The sequence below is a fragment of the Microcebus murinus genome, chromosome 4, assembly GCF_040939455.1.
Source record: "Microcebus murinus isolate Inina chromosome 4, M.murinus_Inina_mat1.0, whole genome shotgun sequence".
Classification (NCBI taxonomy): Eukaryota; Metazoa; Chordata; class Mammalia; order Primates; family Cheirogaleidae; genus Microcebus; species Microcebus murinus.
The window spans coordinates 13,112,640-13,134,960 of NC_134107.1; the positions used below are offsets into that span (position 1 = coordinate 13,112,640).

At 44.1% G+C, this 22,321-nt stretch overlaps 1 protein-coding gene across 2 annotated transcripts in view; it reads left to right on the top strand.

The window, feature by feature from the left end:
• Nucleotides 1–1,393: 1,393 nt before the first annotated feature.
• Nucleotides 1,394–22,321, top strand: part of SLC22A24 (solute carrier family 22 member 24) — a 51,205-nt gene continuing 30,277 nt past the window's right edge. For both annotated transcript variants that reach the window (XM_012778176.3, XM_012778178.3), the window contains exons 1-4: nucleotides 1,394–2,230; nucleotides 3,174–3,277; nucleotides 9,261–9,415; nucleotides 9,513–9,681. In XM_012778176.3, coding sequence (XP_012633630.2) covers nucleotides 1,829–2,230; nucleotides 3,174–3,277; nucleotides 9,261–9,415; nucleotides 9,513–9,681 — 830 coding nt within the window. In that variant the 5' untranslated portion in view covers nucleotides 1,394–1,828. The remainder of the gene's footprint in view (nucleotides 2,231–3,173; nucleotides 3,278–9,260; nucleotides 9,416–9,512; nucleotides 9,682–22,321) is intronic.

Here is a 22,321-nt window from a genome sequence, read left to right on the forward strand (position 1 = left end):
GAAATCAAACCTGTTGACACCTTGATTTTGGACTTCCAGCCTCCAGAACTGTGAGAAAATAAATTCCTGTTTTCAAGTGGCCCAGTCTGTGGTATTTTGTTTGGTAGCTTTACTGAACTAAGACATTACCCTTCCTAACACTGCACAGCAGCACCTGGTGGTTCTTTAGCTCTCTCCTTCAGAACCGATCCATCGAAGTCATTTCCTGAAAGAGAATCTTTGCAGGCTGGACAGGAGTCTTCATTTTAAGATGTTCCATAGGTAATGAATTTCAAATTTCAGAATAAGATGATCTACTCTGCAGAATAAATTCTAGGGATTTTATTTGAGGGTTTTTAAAAAAAATTCAACTATCTTCTCCCATTACTAACCTATATGTTCTTAGTTTCTAGCATTTGAACATCTTGTAGGTGCACAACTAATGCCATGGCCTTTTGCTGTAATTGTGTACATATTGTCCTCTTATGCATAAATTTTCTCTTTTCTATTCTTCATCCACTGCTTCATTGTCTCTAGAATCTTCCTTCTAGAGTAGGCAAAAGTTAATTTCTACAGGGGTGACTGACCTTCTTCACGGCATCCACCTAGGAATGATAAAACATATTTTCTTTAATTCTTCCACAGCATACGGTGTATCTTTCTTGTCTTATGACATTGTAATGTCATTTCCTGTGTAGCTATCTCTTGTTAACTGGAATATGAGACCTTGTCACATTGACCTCACATTTTATTTATACATTTATAAATACATATATGAAATATATAAATAAATAGCATTGCTTTTCATAGCTATAGCAGCAAAGAGTCCAAAATGTCATTTGAACTAATCAATAAATCTAGTGAAATAAACTATTACATAAAGTACTATCTCCTGACGCGGCATAGTGGCTCACACCTGTAATCCGAGGACTTTGGGATGCTGAACATGGAAGATCACTTGAGGCCAGGATTTCGAGATCGGCCTTGGCAACACATGAAGGCCCTGTATCTACAAAATATTTAAAAATTAGCCAGACATGCTACATTGCACCTGTAGTCCCAGCTACTCAGAATGCTGCCTGACAGGACAATCCATGGAGGATAGGACTTTGAATTACAGCGAGGTATGATAGTGCCATTGTACCCCGTGCAAGGCAACAGACTAGACAATAAAGTGAGACCCCATCTCTGAATAAAAAGCACTATTTCCATCCTCTCTGCATATTATGCTCATTTGCCACTTCAAAAAATTTAAAATAACTGTCCATCATATGATTTGAACTGAAGCAAAACTTCAGTTACCAAAAGCCAACATTTGCATCCAACATTCCACTTTGTTTTATTTTAACTAAGAATAACTGTCATTAACTTCTAGTGACACTTCAGTAGTTTCCAAAAAAGCTATGGTCTCTGTTCTTTGCACAAAACATCATAAAGCAGCTTGCTTTTAAGTCTCCAATATCCCTTTTCTGAAAAGAATGGCAGGCCACTGAAAAGGTATATTTTAGGTTGCATGGAGATTTCAGCTACTTGAAAGACCACTGTTGGCTTCCCAGGAATCCTTCACAGAGCAGTCCTTTAAGCAGGTTTAGTGGCCAACAGCTAAAAGACTCTTTGACAAATAATTATATCTGTAACTTCACTGAAACTTTCTAGCTGCCTAAACTTGAAGGCCTTTGGGCAACTCCTACTGCTCAAGTACAGTGGTGTGACCAGACCCATTGAGAAGAAAGTGGTGTCAGGATCAACACAGTATTACTGTGCTTAGTGGAAGGGAATCGTTTCTCCTTCTGAACTGATCTCCATAAGGTCACTGTGCTTCCTCTTGGGGATCACCTGTTCGGCCTTGATGGCCTTTGCTGTGCTCCTGGATCAAGTTGGTAGCCTGGGGAGATTCCAGATTCTTCAGCTGGCTTTCTTGTGTATTGCAAACATTCTGTTGTTCCCTCATATTCTGTTGGAGAACTTCACTGCGGCTGTCCCTGGTCATCGCTGCTGGGTCCACATCCTGGACAATGACACTGTCTCTCACAATGACACCGGGACCCTCGGCCAAGATGCCCTCCTGAGAATCTCCATCCCCCTGGACTCGAACCTGAAGCCGGAGAAGTGTCGTCGCTTCGTCCATCCCCAGTGGCAGCTCCTTCACCTGAACAGGACCTTCTCAAACACGAGTGAGCCAGACACGGAGCCCTGTGTGGACGGCTGGGTGTATGAGCAAAGCTCCTTCTTCTCCACCGTTGTGACTGAGGTAAGAAGCCTTGTGTTCTCCTTATGTGACCCAGGTGTCTGGCGGTAACACAGAGAATGCAATTGCTTTACACATTTAGTGCCCAGATGGGGACTGTAGTCAGCCCTTTCTTCATTCCTTCAGCAGGTAGCAATTGTTTATCTACACTACAGTGCAGTCAAGTGTACAAGTATTAAGGCTAATGCATTGAACAAACTAAACATAAACCTGCTATTATTTCATTAAAACTAGTGAGAAAGACCTATGATTTTTTTTTATTTCAGGATATGATTTTTTAAATAATTGAAATAGTCTTAGGCAAATCTTATGCTAGGTCAGTGGTTTTCAATACACATTGCAAAACTGATACTCAGAGCAAGTAAACCAGAACCTCTTGACATCAGACCCAGGCACCAGCATTTTTAAAGCTCTTCAAGTGCTTCAATATGTGACCAAAGATGAGAGTTATTGTAGTAGTTGAATTCACAGTGAAAAGAAGCCAAAGGCAGGAACCTTATGTTACCTACGTGGTGAGGGTGGCCTTCCTAGAAAAATTACAAGGTTTTTGCCTATAGTTTTTTGAATTTTGGTAAAGGAAATATTTTGGTTTTGTTCTCTGCAAGTTTTCAATCATATACTCAAAGAATGTATATCAGTAAATGCAATAAAAGGAGTTGATGGCATGAAGGGAGAATGGATAAAGACATGTAGGCTCATGGATACAGGCTGTTGGAAGGTTATGAGATGAGAGCAAGACCCAGCTGCTTTTGAAGAGTTGCAATAAGTTCAGTATTTGCAGAGTGTGGGCCGGCAGAAGAGAGTGGCTGTAGACGAAGCTGGAGATGGGGGCAGGACCCTCATAGCAGAGGGTCGTTCACATCCTATGTAGGACTTTGGAGTCAGTTTCCACCAAAGGGCTCAAACTCTTCTCCAACTCTGCTGTGCTGCTTTCCTTCTCTTCCAGTGGGACCTGGTATGTGAATGGGAGTCACAAAAATCAGTGGTTCAGTCCCTATTTATGGCTGGGTCGCTTCTGGGAAGTGTGATATTCGGCTATCTTTCAGACAGGTGAGTGTCATCTCACTTTCTTTTGGGGTGTTTATCAGATGATATATTCATTCTTTTATTTTAGAAATATTTGCTGAGCTCTGTGTACTTTGCATTGTGATCTGTGCTGATCTCTATTTCTGACTCCAGGGAGCTCTAACTGAGTGAGAGTGTTTGATATGTGAACTGGAAATGATAGTTTGGTATAATAAATCTGTTCATTGTATTGCATAAAAGAGTACATTAAAAAATCTAAATCAGATTCAACAAAGTTTCAGGAAGGGATTTTCAGAGGAGATTACAAAATTAGAGGTTTTTGAGTAGGAGTTAATTAAATACTGGGGTTTTGAGAAAGAAGGTAGCTGTATGTTTGAAAGCACAAATATCCGAAGCAGTGTTATTGGTCTTGGCAATGAAATGAACCACCTAGACTTGTGAAGTAAATGATTATGGACACTATTAGACTGGTCATCATTTCATGCTTGCAGTGTAAGTCCTCATGTGCAGTGAGTGTCACTTATAAAATCTGTATCACTAATTCATATAACAGGATGAATCATTGAATGAATGAATGAAGCAGTCTAATGAAAAATGTGAAAGAATTAATCTTTCTTAGATCACAGGTCTAGGTTAATATCTATCAACAGTAGAATGAAAAAAATAAATTGTGGTATATTCACATCAATTTCTATTCAGCAATGAGAGAGAACAAATTATTGCCTCATGCAACAACATGAAGGAAAGGTTATATGACATGGGATTGCATAGTGTGTGATTTTAATTTTTATAAAGCTCAAAACAATTAAAATAATCTATGGTGGTAAAATAATAATATTTGATATCTTTGGTGGGAGTAAAGTAGGACAGGGCAGGACATGGACTTCTTGTGTGAGAGCAATGTTCTATTTCTTATCTAGGACTGGTTAAATTGGTACATTTATCTTGTGAAAATCATTAAACTTGTATGCATTTGATATGTGTACTTTTTGTGTGTACCTTAAACTTCAATGAGATGTTCGATATGGAATATAACAATGAGTGGAAAGTGACAGTTGGGGTGGACAGATTGTTCAGCAGGAGTTAATAATGGCAGCCAGGAGACCAGCTGTAGAAGGATCAATTTTAATAACCACAGCTCAGATCTCTGTGATGACTCTATCAGATCTAACATAGTAAATGGGCCAGGTTCGGTGGCTCATGCCTGTAATCCTAGCACTCTGGGAGGCAGAGGTGGGCGGATCATTTGAGTTCAGGAGTTCAAGACCAGCCTGAGCAAGAGCGAGACCCTGTCTCTATCAAAAATAGAAAAAATAGCTGGGCTGGACTACAGGCATGGTAGCACATGCCTGTAGTCCCAGCTTCTCAGGAGGCTGAGGCAGGAGGATCACTTGAGCCCAGGAGTTTGAGTTGCTGTGAGCTAGGCTGATGCCACAGCACTCTAGCTGGGGCAACAGAGTGAGACTCTATCTCAAAAATAAATAAATAAATAAAAGCAATACAATAAATGGTACTGATCTGTGGCCTGTTAGGAACTGGGCCACAGAGCTTTGCTTCCACCTCCCAACTCTGCCCTTCCCCCACACATCCGTGGAAAAACTGTCTTCCATGAATCTGGTCTCTCGGGCCAAAAAGGTTGGGGACCACTGCTTTAGAAGACAGTAAAGGAACTTTATAGTTTATCAAGTTCGACTCCTTATTAAATGAAGGAACTACGCATTACTGACAAATAACCACCAAGTTATAAATCCTTTGAGAATGTGTAGCTTAGTCCTTTAAAATGAGTCATCTGCTAGCATTTAACTCTTGTTAATATCACACGTTTCACCCATACACCAAGTTAATCTCTGCTTTCTCAAGCTTCAAATTTGTTTCCCTATTTCTTCCCCCAAGACTTAGGTGAAACTCGATGACATTCCACTGCACTTTGAATAAACCCAAGTTTCTTTCAAATCCTACCAGATCTGAGATTTGGCCTGTGTGTCCCTTTCTTACCTGATCTACCTCGTTCATTTCCTGGCACTATTCAAAACATCAAGCTGCTTCCCACCACATAGAATTTACACTTGTTTCTTTTGTCCATCATATCCCTTCCTTGCACACTGCTCAATCCACACCTTCTAATTATTCAAATTCCAGTGTCACCTGCTCAAATATCTCTTCCCTGACTCCCTATCTAGATATGCCCTCACCCAAGTTACTCTCATTTCATTTCCCAACCTGCATTTTTTTTTTTTTTTTATAGTAGAGACGGGGTCTCGCTCTTGCTCAGGTTGGTTTTGAACTCCTGACCTTGAGCAATCCGCCCGCCTCGGCCTCCCAAGAGCTAGGATTACAGGCGTGAGCCACAGCGCCCGGCCAACCAACCTGCATTTTTAAGAGCAATTTAAACCTTTTAAATGTCATACTCTCCTAAATGGTAGCAAGACCCATTTGGGAGGCTATTGAAATAATCTGGAGGACAGATCATAGGACTGTAAATTAAAGGGGGATCCATCGAGATACTAATAAGTAGTTGGATCTGGGAGATGTTTTAGAGGAAGACTAAATTCAACTTGCTGGTAGTTTAGATTCTTTTCCACTATTGAGGGACTGCTAGAAAGAGAAACAGAAGAATCCCGGGGATATAGGCTTTTGGCCAGAAATAACTAGTAAATGCTGAAGACACTATAAAAGATGAGAGAGGACTATGTGAAAAGTAAATTTGGGGGAGAAAGTCAAGACTTGCCAATTGCATTTGCCTATTAGATACGCATGTGGGGTTAAAGGTAGGTGGTTGTATATAATTGATATACACCAAAGGTCACCAAAGAGGTCAAGGCCAGATATAATAACTTGCAATTTTTTAGCATATAAATATTTTCATAGCTAAGAGAGTGAGAGAGGTAACTCAGGAAAGAATGTAGATAGTGAGCAGTGATATCCAGTAGATCCAACCCTGCCTAAGGCAAAAACTAACCAAGGGATCACCATTTTACATCACTGTGGCTGCCACTGGCATTCTCTCACCTGATTACTCAAGTTTCCCAGCATTGACTTCTTCCGTTCAGATTTCAAATCCCTCTGAATTCATATATTCTGCGCCTTGTGGCATCCACCTGTGCCTTCATTCCTTTTTCACTTGCATTCACTTTCACTCTAACCTAAGATCTCATCATTAATTCAAATCAAGACCCACACACCTTTTTCATCCTGGGTTTCACCTCTCTTCCTCTTCCTCCTCCTTTAACGAGAAAATGCGCATGAGGCTTCTGTATCTATCTTTATCAAACACCATTTTCATCAGGCCTTACCATATTAGCCATAATCCTTAGCTGCCCGAAACCTCCATCAGTTATCATAGCAAAAGGGTAATCTTCATGGGCGTTTCAGACACATATGGTAGGGTGACCCTTCTGGGCACCCATCTTTCAGGCAGTGGCTCAGGGAACCAGGGCCATTCATTGAGGACTCTTAACATCTATGAGACAGAGTGTAGGAACACAATGGACATTTTATAGTCAGGGCTGGAATTGGCATACATCACGGGCCACACACATTTAACCCAGTTATAAGTCCCCATGGTAAGCTACAATGAATTATGAGAAATGTCATCTTCCTGTAGGCATTAAAAGAGGGAAAGGGGTGGTCAGCATCTAGCCAGATTCTGCAACAACTGTATCTTTAATGAAACAAAAAGGTTAAATTACTCATTGTTATCTTTTGCGGTACAGTGACCTCATAGTCCATGCGTTTGGGCAAGACCTCTTTCCCATACCTGTAACTAGTTATGTGTAGTTTCCTCCACTCCCATCTTTCACTATGGACAGCTTTACCATGTGTTTACTATTAATCTCTTTATTTGTACATGTTGCAAAACTTTTAATATCTTTGGGTACGCAGGTATTTTAATTTACACGAAAGGCATGATGCTAATTTATCCAATCTCTTTCTTACCTTTTGCCATTCACTGCTAAGTTTGGAGATCTGTTTATGATTTTGTGTGTAGATGTAGTCTTCTGCTTCAAACTTCTCCTCAGCTCTCCACAGGGAGTCCTGGGTGTGTTTTTCCCATTGTCACTCCCAGTGACAGATTCCCTGGTTCTCACAACAACCCTAACACCACACCAATCTCTAATGTTAACATCTTTTTTTTTTTTTTTTTTTTTTTTTTTTTTTTTTTTTTTTTTTTTTTTTTTGAGACAGAGTCTCACTTTGTTGCCCAGGCTAGAGTGAGTGCCGTGGCGTCAGCCTAGCTCACAGCAACCTCAAACTCCTGGGCTCGAGTGATCCTTCTGCCTCAGCCTCCCAGGTAGCTGGGACTACAGGCATGCGCCACCATGCCCGGCTAATTTTTTATATATATATCAGTTGGCCAATTAATTTCTTTCTATTTATAGTAGAGACGGGGTCTCGCTCTTGCTCAGGCTGGTTTTGAACTCCTGACCTTGAGCAATCCGCCCGCCTCGGCCTCCCAAGAGCTAGGATTACAGGCGTGAGCCACAGCGCCCGGCCTAATGTTAACATCTTGATGTGTGTGTCTTTACTATGAGAATTTTTTTTATGAATAGGCTTTAATTTTCATAGCAGTTGTAGGTTAACAGAAATATTGAGTAAAAGCACAGAGAGCTTCAATATACTTCCTCTTTCAAAGTTTCCCATATTATTGGTATCTTGGTGTAGTGTGGTGCATTTGTTACAATTGATGGACCAATTTTGATATGTTATTGACTAAAGTCCATAGTTTACATTAGGCCACATTCCTTTTTTTTTTCTTTTATAAATTTTTCCTTTTTTTTTTTTTTTACTTTTTTTCACCTTGATATCTAGTGATATTCAACTACACACTCCTACACACTTCTATACACTGTAGAACTTATGTTCTACAGTTTAGAGGTTTTGGCAAAAGCATAAGGTCACATATCCACCACTAGACTACCCTATAATTCTCTGTGCAACACCTATTTGTCCTTCCCTCTGAACCCAGATAACCACAATTATGAGAATTTACTAAGGATATATAGATTTTTGTTGTACTTACTATGTTTTTATTTCTTAGATTCCCAGTGATTGCCTCTCCATCATGTCTTATATCATATATTTTTTAAAAAGAATTTTATTCTATTCTGAGTATATCATAAAAATTTAGTAATAAAACTTATGTTGTATAAACGCTCAGAAAGTTAAACATTCTAGAAGACCTATAATGACTTACATATGCTGCTAAAGTGACAAATGGCACAGAACAGGCGTCTAAAACTAGAGTTTGTTCATGTGTTACTGCTACTGGAAATTCAGTATCAATGCATGTAACTTAGTCAAAACTGACTCCAGACTTGGTCCCCTTCCTGCCACTCTGCGACACACATAATTCCCTTTTCTTTTTGTTCATCTTTCCCTTCTTTGTTCCTTTTGCTCTTTCTCCCCTCATCCTCTCCTCTGTGAACTTTCTATCAAGTCCTGCACTGAAGGCAACACTGGGTGAATTGTATTCTCCTTGAGCTGAACCTCATTTCCCAAGGGCTAAAACACAGACACAGCTGAGCATGGCCATTGTACGGTCTATCTGCAACTTTCATTTGCTGCTTTTTCTCTCTGCCATTCAAGGAAGTTTGGCCTTAACCTTGAGAGTGCAGAGGCCCAAACGCTGATCTCTTGATTCCAAACCTTAGTGCTCTAAACACAATGCACAAATCTACTCTCCTAAATGTGTATGCTTTTATAACTAATATTCTTTACAACATCCCGTTTCGGCTTCTTTTACACAGTGTCACAGGGCATCAGAGTCCTCACGGCGACAGTTTGGTGTGAGAGTATAAGAGCTTTGACAACACTCTCATACCGAGAAATAGGGAGGGATACATCTATGATTTCTGCTGTGGACTAAAAACATTATTCCACTAGGTGTCAAGTGCAATGTCCCACTCATTAAATATTAATCCTAGATTTCAGGATGTGTCCTCTGTGTCACGTTTTCCATACATTATTTTTGTGCCTGAATTATCTTACCTGGTACAATATTTCTTAGGTTTGGACGGAAGATGATCTGCAGCTGGTGCTTACTCCAGCTGGCCATCTCCGACACCTGTGCAGCCTTCGCTCCCACCTTCTCCGTTTACTGCTCACTGCGCTTCTTGGCAGGGTCCTGTGTCATGACTATTATGGGACACAGCTTTCTTCTCGGTAAGTCAACAATAAGTCTTTCATTATCTCTGTGCCTTGAATTGATCTTGAAATTACCCTGTCTGATATTACTATTGCCATGTATGTTTTCTTCCAGTGATAGAATGGACAAATCCCCAGTCACGATCTATGGTCACAACACTGCTATTATGTGCCTCCAGTGTCGGGCAGATGCTCCTGGGAGGACTGGCTTTTGTCATTCAAGACTGGCGCACACTGCAACTGACTGTGTCTATACCCATATTTGTCATCTTCTTGTCTTCCAGGTATGGACAATCTCCATTTTCTTTGCCTATATGGGCGGTTATGGTGGGAACAGAGAGGAGAACCCTGATATTTGAGATCTGTTCACTCCCTGGTTTTGTCCTGATCCATGGTCCCTATTAGCACCCACTGTGCCATGCGAGAAACAAAGGACTGAATAGAACAACACGCTACCTAGGAGGCTGGCACTTTGCAGTCATTATTATTGTATAGTAGACACAATTTTCCTGAAATCGTTTTTCATAGCACAAAAAACCCCCACTTATTCATGATGCAAATATATTATTGATTTAGCTAGGGAAACATTACATGATGGAGATGATTTGGGAATGTTTTGTCGCTGTAATTGAGATTTGATAAAAGGGAAGGGCAGAATGTGGGCCAAGTCGAAGACTAAAGCAGCCTGCACTCACTGCTCTCAAGGAGAGGATCAAAAGTTGCAGGTACAAGTTCACCCATGAGTGGATCACATAGGAGCAAGCATTGTGAGTCATCAAAGAATCCACTGGAGATACCAGAAGTGGGGGAGAGAGAGGCAGGGTGATAAGCTCGGCAAGATCAGAAGGTGGCTAAGGAAAGAGCCTACAAGTAGGGAAGGTTTGGGAAATAGATCCTGGGGCTCCAGTAGAAACTGGACAGCTTCCCCAGTAGAAACTGTATCCCAAACTTTGAGGGGACTCCCCCATCACAGCAGGCCTTGGACCAGATCAGAGAGCTGCTTGGAGACTGGGCAGCAGCATTGCACAGAGAGAGAACACAGTCGCATCCTGTCAACTCTGGTCTCCGGTCGCTGCAATAGACACCACCCTACACTTTTGCCCTAGAATGCCTGGTCTGCAGAGGGGTCAGCCCCATTGTAGGAAATTCCCCATTTCCCCTGCCAGGCTAAGGAAGGAGCAGAGAGTGGGGCATTCTCACATGCACTGAGACTGAGTGCTATGCACCCCCCTAACCTTCCCACTGATCTCCTCCCAGAGATCCAGGCAGAGCAGGCACCTACTGGCCTTCAGCATCTGCTGCTGCAACCTCACCAAATCCATAGTGCCACTGCCACCACCTGAGTAGCACCAGAGCACCTGCCACAGGCAGAGCTGTGTAGAGAGAGAGCCCTAGCCACAGCACCTCTTCAGTTGGGCATGTGACACCTGCGAGAGTTCACCCAGCCATTGCAGTTCAAAAAGCCACCCTGCAACTGCCAAAGACCTGCAAGCTATCCAGGCACAGTCAAGGCCCCCTACCCTTCCAGGTACCTTCCAAGGTCTTGCAAACCATGCAGGCACTCATCAAGGTCCCCTGACATGCCCTGCCTCTGGCTGCAGTCCTGCCATGCACCTAGGCATTCATGAATGTCCAGTGAATCATCTCACCAGCAGTAATGGTCTCACAGTCACCTGTGAAGGCCCCACAACCTTCCCAGCTGCCTGCCAAGGTCCCCTGATCCATAGGGTCACTCACCAAATCCTGCATCCCATCAGGATGCTGTGAAGGTCCCACAACCTATAGAGGTGACCGCCAATGTCTCAGGATGCATGCAGGCAACAGCCAAGATCCCACAACCCATCCAGGTGCCCACCAAGGCCACTCAGTGTGTCAGTTCAACCAACACAGTCCCACATCCAGCCATTTTCCTGCCAAAGAACCACAACCCATGCAGTTGCCCGACAAAGTTACAAGACAAGCACAAGCACTGGCTAAGGATCTACAGCATTCCCAGGCACTGATCACAGTCCAGTGATCTCACCCATCAACAGGTGCAGTGGTGTGATGTATCCAGGTGCCTGCCCTGGTCCTGTGAACCTGCCAGCTGCTGGTGAAAATCACCACACCTGCCTCTGTGGACAGGGGTTTGCATTACCCTGTCAAGTGCTTCCAACAGGACCTGAGGACCGACCCACAAATTTGAATAAATATCGCCCAGCACAGGCTTGGACTGTGACAAGCACAGGAAAATGGATGGAGGCAAAAGAATAGGTTCATTAAGGTTCATTGCAGGCGCCCAGTGCACCCGCCTCTCTCTCATTGGGTCACTCCTCTAATGTTGAACATGGAAGTGTTATCTAGGGACCTCTTCTTTTTCTCATTAAGTGGGAGTGTTCCCAGCAAAGGGGAACAAGTATACCACAAACCTACCAAACTTAACCCGCGAGAAAGATTTCAGATGAGAAGAAACCAGCAAAAGAATTCTGGCAATATGAAAAAACACCCTCAAGTGACCATGACAGATCCACACCAATGAGCACCAATTAAAAGGAAATTATCAAAATGTCAGAAATGGAATTCAGACTATGGATGGCAAATAAGAGGAGTAGGATTAAAGAGAAAGTTGAAAACCAGCACAAAGAAACCAAAAAATTATTTCAAGACATGAATGGAAAATATGAAAAACTCATTAAAGATATAGACAACATAAGAAAGGATATGACTGAACTTAAATTAAATACTCATTTAAGGTATCACTAAATACAGCAGAAACCTTCTACTACAGGCAAGTAGAAAAAAGAATCTCAAAGCTTGTAAACAAGGCTTTGAAATAACTGAGTCAGTCAAACATTCAAAAAAAGAATAAAGAAGAATGAACAATCACTCAGAAAAATATGGGACTACATGAAAGAAGCCAGTATATGAATTATAGGTATCCTGTAGGGAGAAGATGAAAAAGCAAAAAGCGTGCAAAACCTCTTTGAGGAAATTATTGGGAAGAAATTTCCTGGTATCACCAGAGAGCCAGATATCCAGATACAGGATGGTCATCAAACTCTGAGGAGATCCATAGCAAATAGGATATCCCCAATGTCCCGGCCCGCGGGACCTTCTGTTACTCGTGGGGTCAAGGGGGACCGTGCCTGAAAGAGATGGGCGAGAGAAAGGAACGAGACCAAGCAAAGGGCTGTCAAGGTCTGCTTTACTTAGATCCTTTGTTGGTTTTATAGGCATACAGAAACAATGAAGTAGGGAGGGGCGGGGGGGTTTAGGGTTGATCAATTACAAACAGCCTCAGGCAGCAAGCCTGGGATATCTTGCAGTTTTTTCCTGGAACGGTCGTTAAGCACTTTTTGGCAACTCAGGGTATTTTCTGCTCAGGGTATTTCCGGGTTAAGAACTTCAAAGGCCTCGGTCCCCAACATCTCTCCCTCTCTTTATTAATATGAGGGAGATTTATACAGGTGGGTGGAGAGCCTGTCTTAGGCTACGCGATGGGCTTCCGCGACCAGCACCCCAAATATAAGATCGGGCGATTAATGTGAAGGTGAGGCCTCTGTCTTAAGCTATGTAGGTGGCATCCAGCTCCGGCACTTGTGAGTATGAAGTGTGCCCCTGGGCATGGACCTACAATATTCCCGTCATGGAGTCACCTCACTGCTGGCGGGGTGTGCATCTGGTACGCGGCATCGCGATAATCCTGTCATAGGCGTCTCCACAGCTTTTGGAACCAACTGCGTTTCATGTCTGAGGCAAGGTCTGAGAAATTTAGACCTTCAGTGGGTGTGTTGGGAGACTCTTCATGGAGGTCTTCTCTGGAGCCTCTTAGTTCTAGCCGTTGGTAAAACACGGAGACCAATTTTTGTGTGGCTGCGTCTACCTGCCACGTATAATTGTAGACCTGATGGATGTTGGCTGCGGTGCTGCTCTCGATCGTGACCAGAACCAGGCACAGGAGGGGCAGCGCCTTCTTTCTGGGAGTCATTGTATTTCTGGAAGAGAACAGAATTAAGAATTCTTCTCAGGGGAATCCCTGGGTGGGTTATATAACTTAATCGCTCTTTCTGGTAGCCATCTGGCGTTTCCTGCCTGGGTATCGTAGATGCAGGCATGTCCTTTTCCCCATATGAGGACAGGGTTAGGCCCCAGCCATTTGCCTGTAAGCGGCTCCTTCCATAAGGCCTGTGCATAAGTATCCGTGGTGGATGGGTGCCAAAGGTGGTCGGCAGCTGTTTTACTGGCGGTGTCAAAGGTGAGAAAATTTAAAATGAACAGGGCATGATTAAGCAGGGTTTTGGAATTACCTGTCAAAGGGTACAAAATTCCTCTTCCCGATTGTAGTTTGGAGAGCATATTTTTTAACGTCTGATGAGCTCTCTCTACAATACCTTGGCCCTGAGGGTTGTATGGAATGCCTGTAACATGCTTAATGCCTAGCTGAGCACAAAAGCTTTTGAAGTTGGAGCTGACATATCCCAGGCTATTGTCAGTCTTAATAACTTTAGGCTGAGGGAGGGAGGTGAGACAGGCTATAATATGACTAATAACGTGGCGGGTGGCTTCGCTTGTTTGTAGGGAAGCAAAGATAAATCCACTACAAGTGTCTACAGAGACATGTACATATTTAAGCTTTCTGAAAGAGGGGTAATGAGTGACATCCATTTGCCAGAGCTCCCCAGGGATCAGGCTGTGAGGGTTGACTCCTAGGTGTGGCTCAGGGAGAAGGGTAAAACAGGCCTTGCATTGGCAGACGATTTCTCTGGCTTGTTCTCTAGTAATAGAGAATTTAAGTCTGAGGGTATGGGCATTGAGATGGTGTAAATCATGAGCCTGGCGTGCAGCGCAGACAGGATCAACAGTGATATTGTGAACAGCGCCTGCAACGCGAGTCACCTGATCAACAAGATTATTTCCAGCTACTAGAGGTCCAGGAAGGCCAGTGTGGGCGCAAATATGGCCTATGAAAAAGGGCGCAGAACGGGAGTGAATGAGTCTTTGTAGTTGCTGGAACATTTGTGTGGTATTGTTGGAGGGCCGAATATGAGGCACAGTTTCTAAGGTGGCGACAGCATGAGCAACATAAGAACTATCAGTATACAAGTTAAATGGCGACTGATCTACGTTTTTGAAGACTGCGACTAAGGCTGCTAACTCAACCAGTTGAGCAGAGGAGAATCCAGTGGGAAAACTGCGGACCTGGCCATTAATGCTATAGGCTGCGGTGCCTGAGGAGGATCCGTCAGTAAAGACTAAGACGGCTCCTGGAATGGGAGAGACTCTTGTTTTTTTGGGAAATATTACAGGTGTCCGATAGAGGAACTGAATTAGTTTATCAGGGGGGTAATGATTATCTAGTTTGCCCTGGAAAGACGTACAGTTAACTGCCCAGTCATCATCATTTTGTATTAGCCACCAAATTTGAGAAGCATTGGAAGGGAGTATTATGATATCTGGATCCTTTCCAAAGAGCTTAAGGGAGTTTTCTCGCCCCAAGCGAATAATCTTAGCTACTAAGTAAGGGTAGGTGGGAAGGACTTTAGGGGGGGAAGCCGACAGGTGAATCCAAAAAAGAGGCTTGCCCTGCCAAAAGAGTCCCGTGGGCGAAAAGGGGGTGGGGAGGACAATGAAGTACAAGGGGGAATTGGGGGAGAAGTAGCCAATGGCCTGGGCATTTATGGCCTGCTCGACTAAATTAAGCGCTTGCTGCCTTTCTTTAGTTAGGGAGCGTGAAGAGGTTGGATTGGCATCTCCCTGCAGGATGTCAAATAGGGGTTTTAACTGTCCTGTGGTGAGTCTCAAATATGGGCGAAGCAAATTAATGTCGCCTAGAAGGCGCTGAAAATCATTAAGGCATCGAAGAGAGTCTTTTCTGATTTGTACCTTTTGGGAGAGGACCTTATTGGGGAACAATTCAAAGCCCAGAAACAGGTGAGGGGGGCAGACCTGAATTTTTTCAGGGGACAGGCGGAGGCCTCGAGCTTGTAAGGCCGAGACAACCTGCATGGTAACTTGATGTAAGGTTGCCTCGTCGGCTCTAGCGAGAAGAATGTCATCCATATAATGAATTATATATAGCTGAGGATGTTGAATTCTAAAAGAATCAATTGTCTGAGCTACATATTTTTGGCAAAGGCTGGGGCTGTTGGCCATGCCTTGAGGCAATACTCGCCATTGGAAGCGCGGAGAGGGTCCTATACAGTTTACTACCGGGAGACTGAACGCGAAGCGCTTACAGTCATCTGGGTGCAAGGGTATGGAGAAAAAGCAGTCTTTTAGGTCAATGACTATCTTATAGTAGCCTCTGGGGATAGCTACAGGCGAAGGCAAACCAGGCTGGAGTGCCCCCATGGGAACCATTGTTTGGTTAACAGCCCGTAAGTCTTGTAGCAGCCGCCACTTGCCAGTCCTTTTTTGGATGACGAAAATGGGGGTGTTCCATGGTGAAGTAGAGGGCTCTATGTGTCCGGCAGCTAATTGTTCCTGCACTAACGCTGCAGCTGCGGCTAGTTTGTTAGACAGGAGGGGCCACTGATCAATCCAGACAGGGGAGTCACTTTTCCAAGTGATTTTATCTGCCTAAAGTGCAGGGGGATCAATGGCCCTTACGAAAAATGGTCTTTGAACCCTAGTCCTGATCTGTCTGACTTAGGGAGGGTGGTCAGGGGTGCTCTTAGTCCCTGACCCTTTTTGCCTAAACCCTGTTCTGGGAGGAATCCCTGTTTAAGCATTTGGCTGGTTATAACCTGATTGGGGCTGCACATAATGACATTCATTTGTGCAAGGATATCACGCCCCCATAAGTTAACAGGTAGGTTTGGGACTACGAAGGGTTGAGTAGTACCTCTGTTTCCCTCAGGGTCTTCCCATGTTAAAATTTTTGAGCTCTGGAGAGTATTTTTAGACTGTCCTATACCTTGCAAGTGCGTAAGGGAGGGCTGCAGTGGCCATGAATCGGGCCAGGCGTCTTGGGCAATAACCGTGGAATCAGTGCCTGAATCAAGAAGGCCTTCAAAAAGTTTGTCATCTATTTTTAGCCGAAGGGTGGGCCGTTCTTTGATGATAGCTTGGACCCAATAGAGATCAGAAGAGCCAGGACAGGAAGCACCTCGGTTAGAGGCGATGGCTGGGAAGGATGTATTAAGGGGCAAGGGTAATGCCTGAGCTAAGCGCTGTCCCTTAGAGACATACACAGGGCCGGTAAGTGCACTGGCTAAGATGTTAATTTCCCCGGTAAAGCCACTATCTACTATGGAGGGGTGGACTATGAGCCCTGCAAGAGTGGAGGAGGCTCGGCCCAGAATAAAAAAGAACATGTTGGGGGGGGGGGTCCAAAGGAGCCAGTGGGCAAAATCTGAACACCATCCTCAGGTCTTAATATTGTGTCGGAGGAGGCACACAAGTCCACTCCTGCGCTCCCTGTGGTTGCTCGGAGGAGTCTAGAGTCTGGGGGCTCTCTTGTCGGCTGTTCCCCGAGGCCGACTGGAATTGAATAGGACGGGGGGCCCGGGGCTGGCCCCTCAGGCCGTTTCCCGAAAGGGGGGGCAAGGGGTTTCCAAGACATCAGTCTTGGAGCGGCGCTGACTGGCCCAATGCTTTCCCCTCTTACAGCGAGGACAGAGGGAGGAGGGCTGGGCTGGCCTGCCTGGCGGCTCACTGAGGTTAGGGGCAGCAGAGGAGGTGGCTAAGGGACACTGTCTCGCAAAGTACCCTGGTTGACCGCATTTAAAGCAGTCCCTCTGTGCCGCGGTCCCTTGGATGGCGGCCCCAACCGCACGCTGCACGGCCTGCGATACCATATGGGCAAAGGGGTCAACATCGTTACACATTCTAATCATGTCATTAAGGTCTTTATTTTTGAGTTTGCCCCTGAGGATGGCCCTGCAAGCGCTGTTGGCATTTTCATAGGCCAATTGTTTAATAAGCCTATTATTCTCATCCTTGTGTCCGAGGGTTCGTTCAGCAGACTCTAAAAGCCTGCCCACAAATTCACTAAAACCCTCTTGAGCTCCCTGGGTGATTTTTGTCAGGGGAGTAAGAACAGATCCCGTAGAGGGAAGTGCTCGCCAGGCGCCGAAGGCGGCTGCGGCGGTCTGGGACAAAAGTCCAATTGGGAGTCTCCTTTGGCGCTGTTCAGTGGCAAATTTCCCTTGTCCGCTAAGCTTTTCAAGGGTCCAAGATGCAGAATTGGGGTTTTTTAAATTATTAGCAGCCGTAGTCTGACAGCGGTCGAGAAAGTCGGCCTTCCAAGAGAGGAACTATCCGCAAGAAAGGATCGCCTGTACTAGTTTGGTCCATTCTCCAGGGAGCAGGTAGCCGCCCCCTGAGGCTGCCTCTAGGAGGGAGTAGGTAAAGGGTGCATTGGGCCCATACGTCCTAACGGCAGAGTTTAATTCTTTTAAGGTTTTAAATTTTAGTCTGCGAAATTCAGTGGGCTCTGAGTCTGTTTCTTCTGGGAGGTCATCGCTCTCGCTTTCTCTTTCCCTCCCTTCCGTATCCTCATTATCTGAATCTTGGAGCGGACACTGGCTCGAAGAAGGGGCGGCAAGGTCTCTTAGCCTATTAGACCTGGTAACTACCGGGAATGCTAGGGCTTTATGGGAGGACTTTAAGGATTTCTTATTTAAGGTGGCATATGATTGGGCGGTCTCATGATGTGGGTGGCTAATGAAGACCGAATCTTTAAGCGTATCTTGGAGGGAGGACAAGTCATTGGAAAGCTGGGCAAACTCTTTTTGAAGTTGTAAGACATCCTTTAATTGCGTAACCCTTTGACTTAAGTCTTTTTTGGCACGCAAAAGTAAGGACATTGTAAGGGGAGGCATTATTGAAGGTGCGCAAATCTGGGGCGCGTAAGGAGGAGGCCATTCGGGATTGTGATATCGGGCCGCTTCCTCTCCGAGGGTTGCCTCTTCTGTGGGGTCGAGGGACTCTCGGAGGGATTGTTTTTTGAACACCGGGTAATTAAATGCATGAGGGGCTGTACCCTCGGGTAAGGGAGTATAGAGGGTCTTGGTGTCTGGCCTGCTAATCGGGGGCTCGTCCCTAGATGTCTGGAGTTCAGCCGAGGGGTCTTGAGGGGGCATATTAATACAAACTGAGGGGCAAGGGGAAGGGCATGTTAGTCCCTCAGGATCATTAGGAGAAGCTGGCCCTTTGGCCGTCTTTAAAGACGTTCTCGAAGCGGACCGCGACAAGGGTCGGAGGCAGAATTCTGCTACTGAGAGCAGCTGCTTTTTATTGGGGTCTGAATCTGCTCCCTCAACAATATCTCTGATTAGTCCCCAGTACGAGAAAACGGATACAGGGACGGCATCTGGGCCCTGATTCAGAAGTAAATTGTTTAAATCTCTGCCTACCTTTTGCCATTTGTGTGGGTGAATCTCAGGTCCACCAACAATAAACCAAGGACAAGCACGATCAATGAACACAAAAAACTTTACTAGATCCTTTTTCTTAACTCTAATTCCTCTCCCTCTGAGTGAGGCCTTGAGATTCTTGATAAAAACGGCCTCTTTAGACAATGAATGGCCCATCTCGATGGGGTGACAATGTAAAAATTTACTCACCAGACCGTCGACTCTGTGAGCGGCAGAACGAGGGTCTCTGTAGGGTTTCCTTCGGCCGAAGAGCGCTCCGCAGCGTCACCCGACAAAGGTCCTGTAGGGCCGTACATTTCTGTGGCCTAACAGTCCGTACCTCGGGCCCCACGTTGGGCGCCACTTGTCCCAGCCTGCGGGACCTTCTGTTACTCGTGGGGTCAAGGGGGACCGTGCCTGAAAGAGATGGGCGAAAGAAAGGAACGAGACCAAGCAAAGAGTTGTCAAGGTCTGCTTTACTTAGATCCTTTGTTGGTTTTATAAGCATACAGAAACAATGAAGTAGGGAGGGGCGGGGGGCGGGGTTTAGGGTTGATCAATTACAAACAGCCTCAGGCAGCAAGCCTGGGATATCTTGCAGTTTTTTCCTGGAACGGTCGTTAAGCACTTTTTGGCAACTCAGGGTATTTTCTGCTCAAGGTATTTCCGGGTTAAGAACTTCAAAGGCCTCGGTCCCCAACACCCCAAGACACTTAGTCATCAACCTGGGCAAAGTCAAAATGAAGGCAAAAATTCTACAAGCTGCAAGGTGAAAGCAACAACTAACCTACAGGGGAAATCCATTAGGCTAATAGCAGAGTTTTCAGCAAAGACATGACAAGTTAGAAGGGATTGAGGCTCTATTTTTAATCTTAAACAGAACAAGTACCAGGCAAGAATTTGTATCCTGTAAAAGTAAATTTCAGAAATGATGGAGAAATAAGGACTCTTTTTGACAAGCAAACACTAAGGGAATTTGTCACAACTAGGCCTGCCCTATGGGAAATGCTCAAAAGTGCATTACACATGGAAAAGCACAACAGATAATCACCAGTGTAAAAACACCTGAAAGTTAAAGCTCATAGCTCTTAAGAAACAACAGCACAAGAAAGAAAACAAAACAATAAATTGTCATCCAACATGATGAACAGAACAGCTTTGCACATATCAATACCAACACTCAATGTGAACGGTCTGAATGCCCCACTTAAAAAACATAGACTGGCTAAATAGATAAAAAAACACAAAGCAAATATTTTCTATCTCCAAGAAACACATCTAAACCACAAGGACTCACACAAACTCAAGGTAAAGGGACGGGAAAAGTATTTTATGCAAATGGAAACCAAAAGCTAGCAGATGTATCCATTGTCATATCAGATAAAATAGACTTTCAATAAGCAGTGGTAAAAAAGAAGATTAAAATGGTCATTATAGGAGTTCAAAACCAGCCTGAGCAAGAGCGAGACCCGTCTCTACTAAAAAACAGAAAGAAATTAATTGGCCTACTAAAAATATATAGAAAAAATTAGCTGGGCATGGTGGCGCATGCCTCTAGTCCCAGCTACTCGGGAGGCTGAGGCAGAAGGATTTCATGAACCCAGGAGTTTGAGGTTGCTGTGAGCTAGGCTGATGCCACAGCACTCTAGCCCAGGCAACAAAGTGAGACTCTGTCTCAAAAAAAAAAAAAAAAAAAGATGGTCCCATTATATACTGGTAAGGGGAGCAATCCAAGAAAATGTCATAACAATGCTAAATATATACACACCTAATACAGGAGCTTCCAGATTCATACAGTTGCTAATAATTCTACTAGCTATAGGGAAAAAATAAACAGTAGCATCTTAATTCAACACCCCACTCAAAGAACTGGATAGATCATCAAACCAAGAAATGAGTAAAGAAACACTGAACTTAAATAGGACTACAACAAATGGATCTAACATATAATACATTTGCAGAAGTTTCTATTCCACACCTACAGAATATATATTCTTCTCATCAGCACGTGGGACATTTTTCAAGATTGATCATATCTTTGGCCACAAAAGAAATCTCAGCAAATTAAAAAAAAAATGTAAATCATACCATGTTTCTTCTCAGACCACAATGGAATAAAACTAAAAACCAATTCCAAGAGAAACACTCAAATCTACACAAAGTCATGGAAATTACCATCTGATGAATGATCCTTGAATCAGTGAGGAAATTTAGACAGAAATTACATGATTCCTTGAACTGAATGACAAAGGGGACACAAACTTTCTAAATCTATGGCCTACAGATACAGCAGTCCTAAGGATGAAGTTTATAGCCTTAAATGCCTACATCAAAAAGACAGAAAGAGCACAAATTAACAACTAAAGGTCACAACTCAAGGACTAGAAAAAAAGAGTAAAACAAACCCAAAGCTAGCAGAAGAAAAGAAAATAACAAAGCTAACCTTAAACAACACAGGAGTTAGAGGCAATGCTCCCCATGTAATAAAAAATCCACCTGTAGATTTTTGATGCAACAAAAAGTGAATTTCTAATGGCCTACTTTTTTTTTTTAAGAGACAGAGTCTCACTCTGTTGCACTGGCTAGAGTGCCGAGGCATCAGCCTAGCTCACAGCAACCTCAAACTCCTGGGCTCAAGCAATCTTTCTGCCTCAGCCTCCCGAGTAGCTGGGACTACAGGCATGCGCCACCATGCCCCACTAATTTTTTCTATATAGAGATGGGGTCTCGCTCTTGCTCAGGCTGATTTCAAACTCCTGACCTTAAGCGATCCGCCCACCTCAGCCTCCCAGAGTGCTAGGATTACAGGTGTGAGCCACCACGCCCGGCCTAATAGCCTACTTTTAACCCCAAAATTTTCCTATAGCTTAAACAGTTCATTAACATGTATTTTGTACGATACATGTATTGTATTACATGCTGTATTCTTATAATAAATTAAGCTAAAGGAAAGAAAACATTATTAGAAAATCATAAGGAAGAGAAATATGTTTACTACTCATGAAGTAGAAGCAGGTCTTCATAAACATCTTTTCCCTGTTCATTCTCACACTGAGTAGGCTGAGGTGAAGAAGAAGAGGAGGGGCTAGTCTTGGTACCTCAGGGGTGGTTGACATGGAAGAGGAGTAGAGGTTGGAAGGAGAGGCAGGCATACTTGGTATAATTTTATTTTAAAGAATTCATATATAAGGGAACCTACACATTTCAAAACTGTATTGTTAGGCCGGGCGCTGTGGCTCACGCCTGTAATCCTAGCTCTTGGGAGGCCGAGGCGGGCGGATTGCTCGAGGTCAGGAGTTCAAAACCAGCCTGAGCAAGAGCGAGACCCCGTCTCTACTATAAATAGAAATTAATTGGCCAACTGATATATATATAAAAAATTAGCCGGGCATGGTGGCACATGCCTGTAGTCCCAGCTACTCGGGAGGCTGAGGCAGGAGGATCCCTTGAGCCCAGGAGTTTGAGGTTGCTGTGAGCCAGGCTGACGCCACGGCACTCACTCTAGCCTGGGCAACAAAGCGAGACTCTGTCTCAAAAAAAAAAACAAAAAAAAAACTGTATTGTTCAAGGGTCAACGGTATCTGTA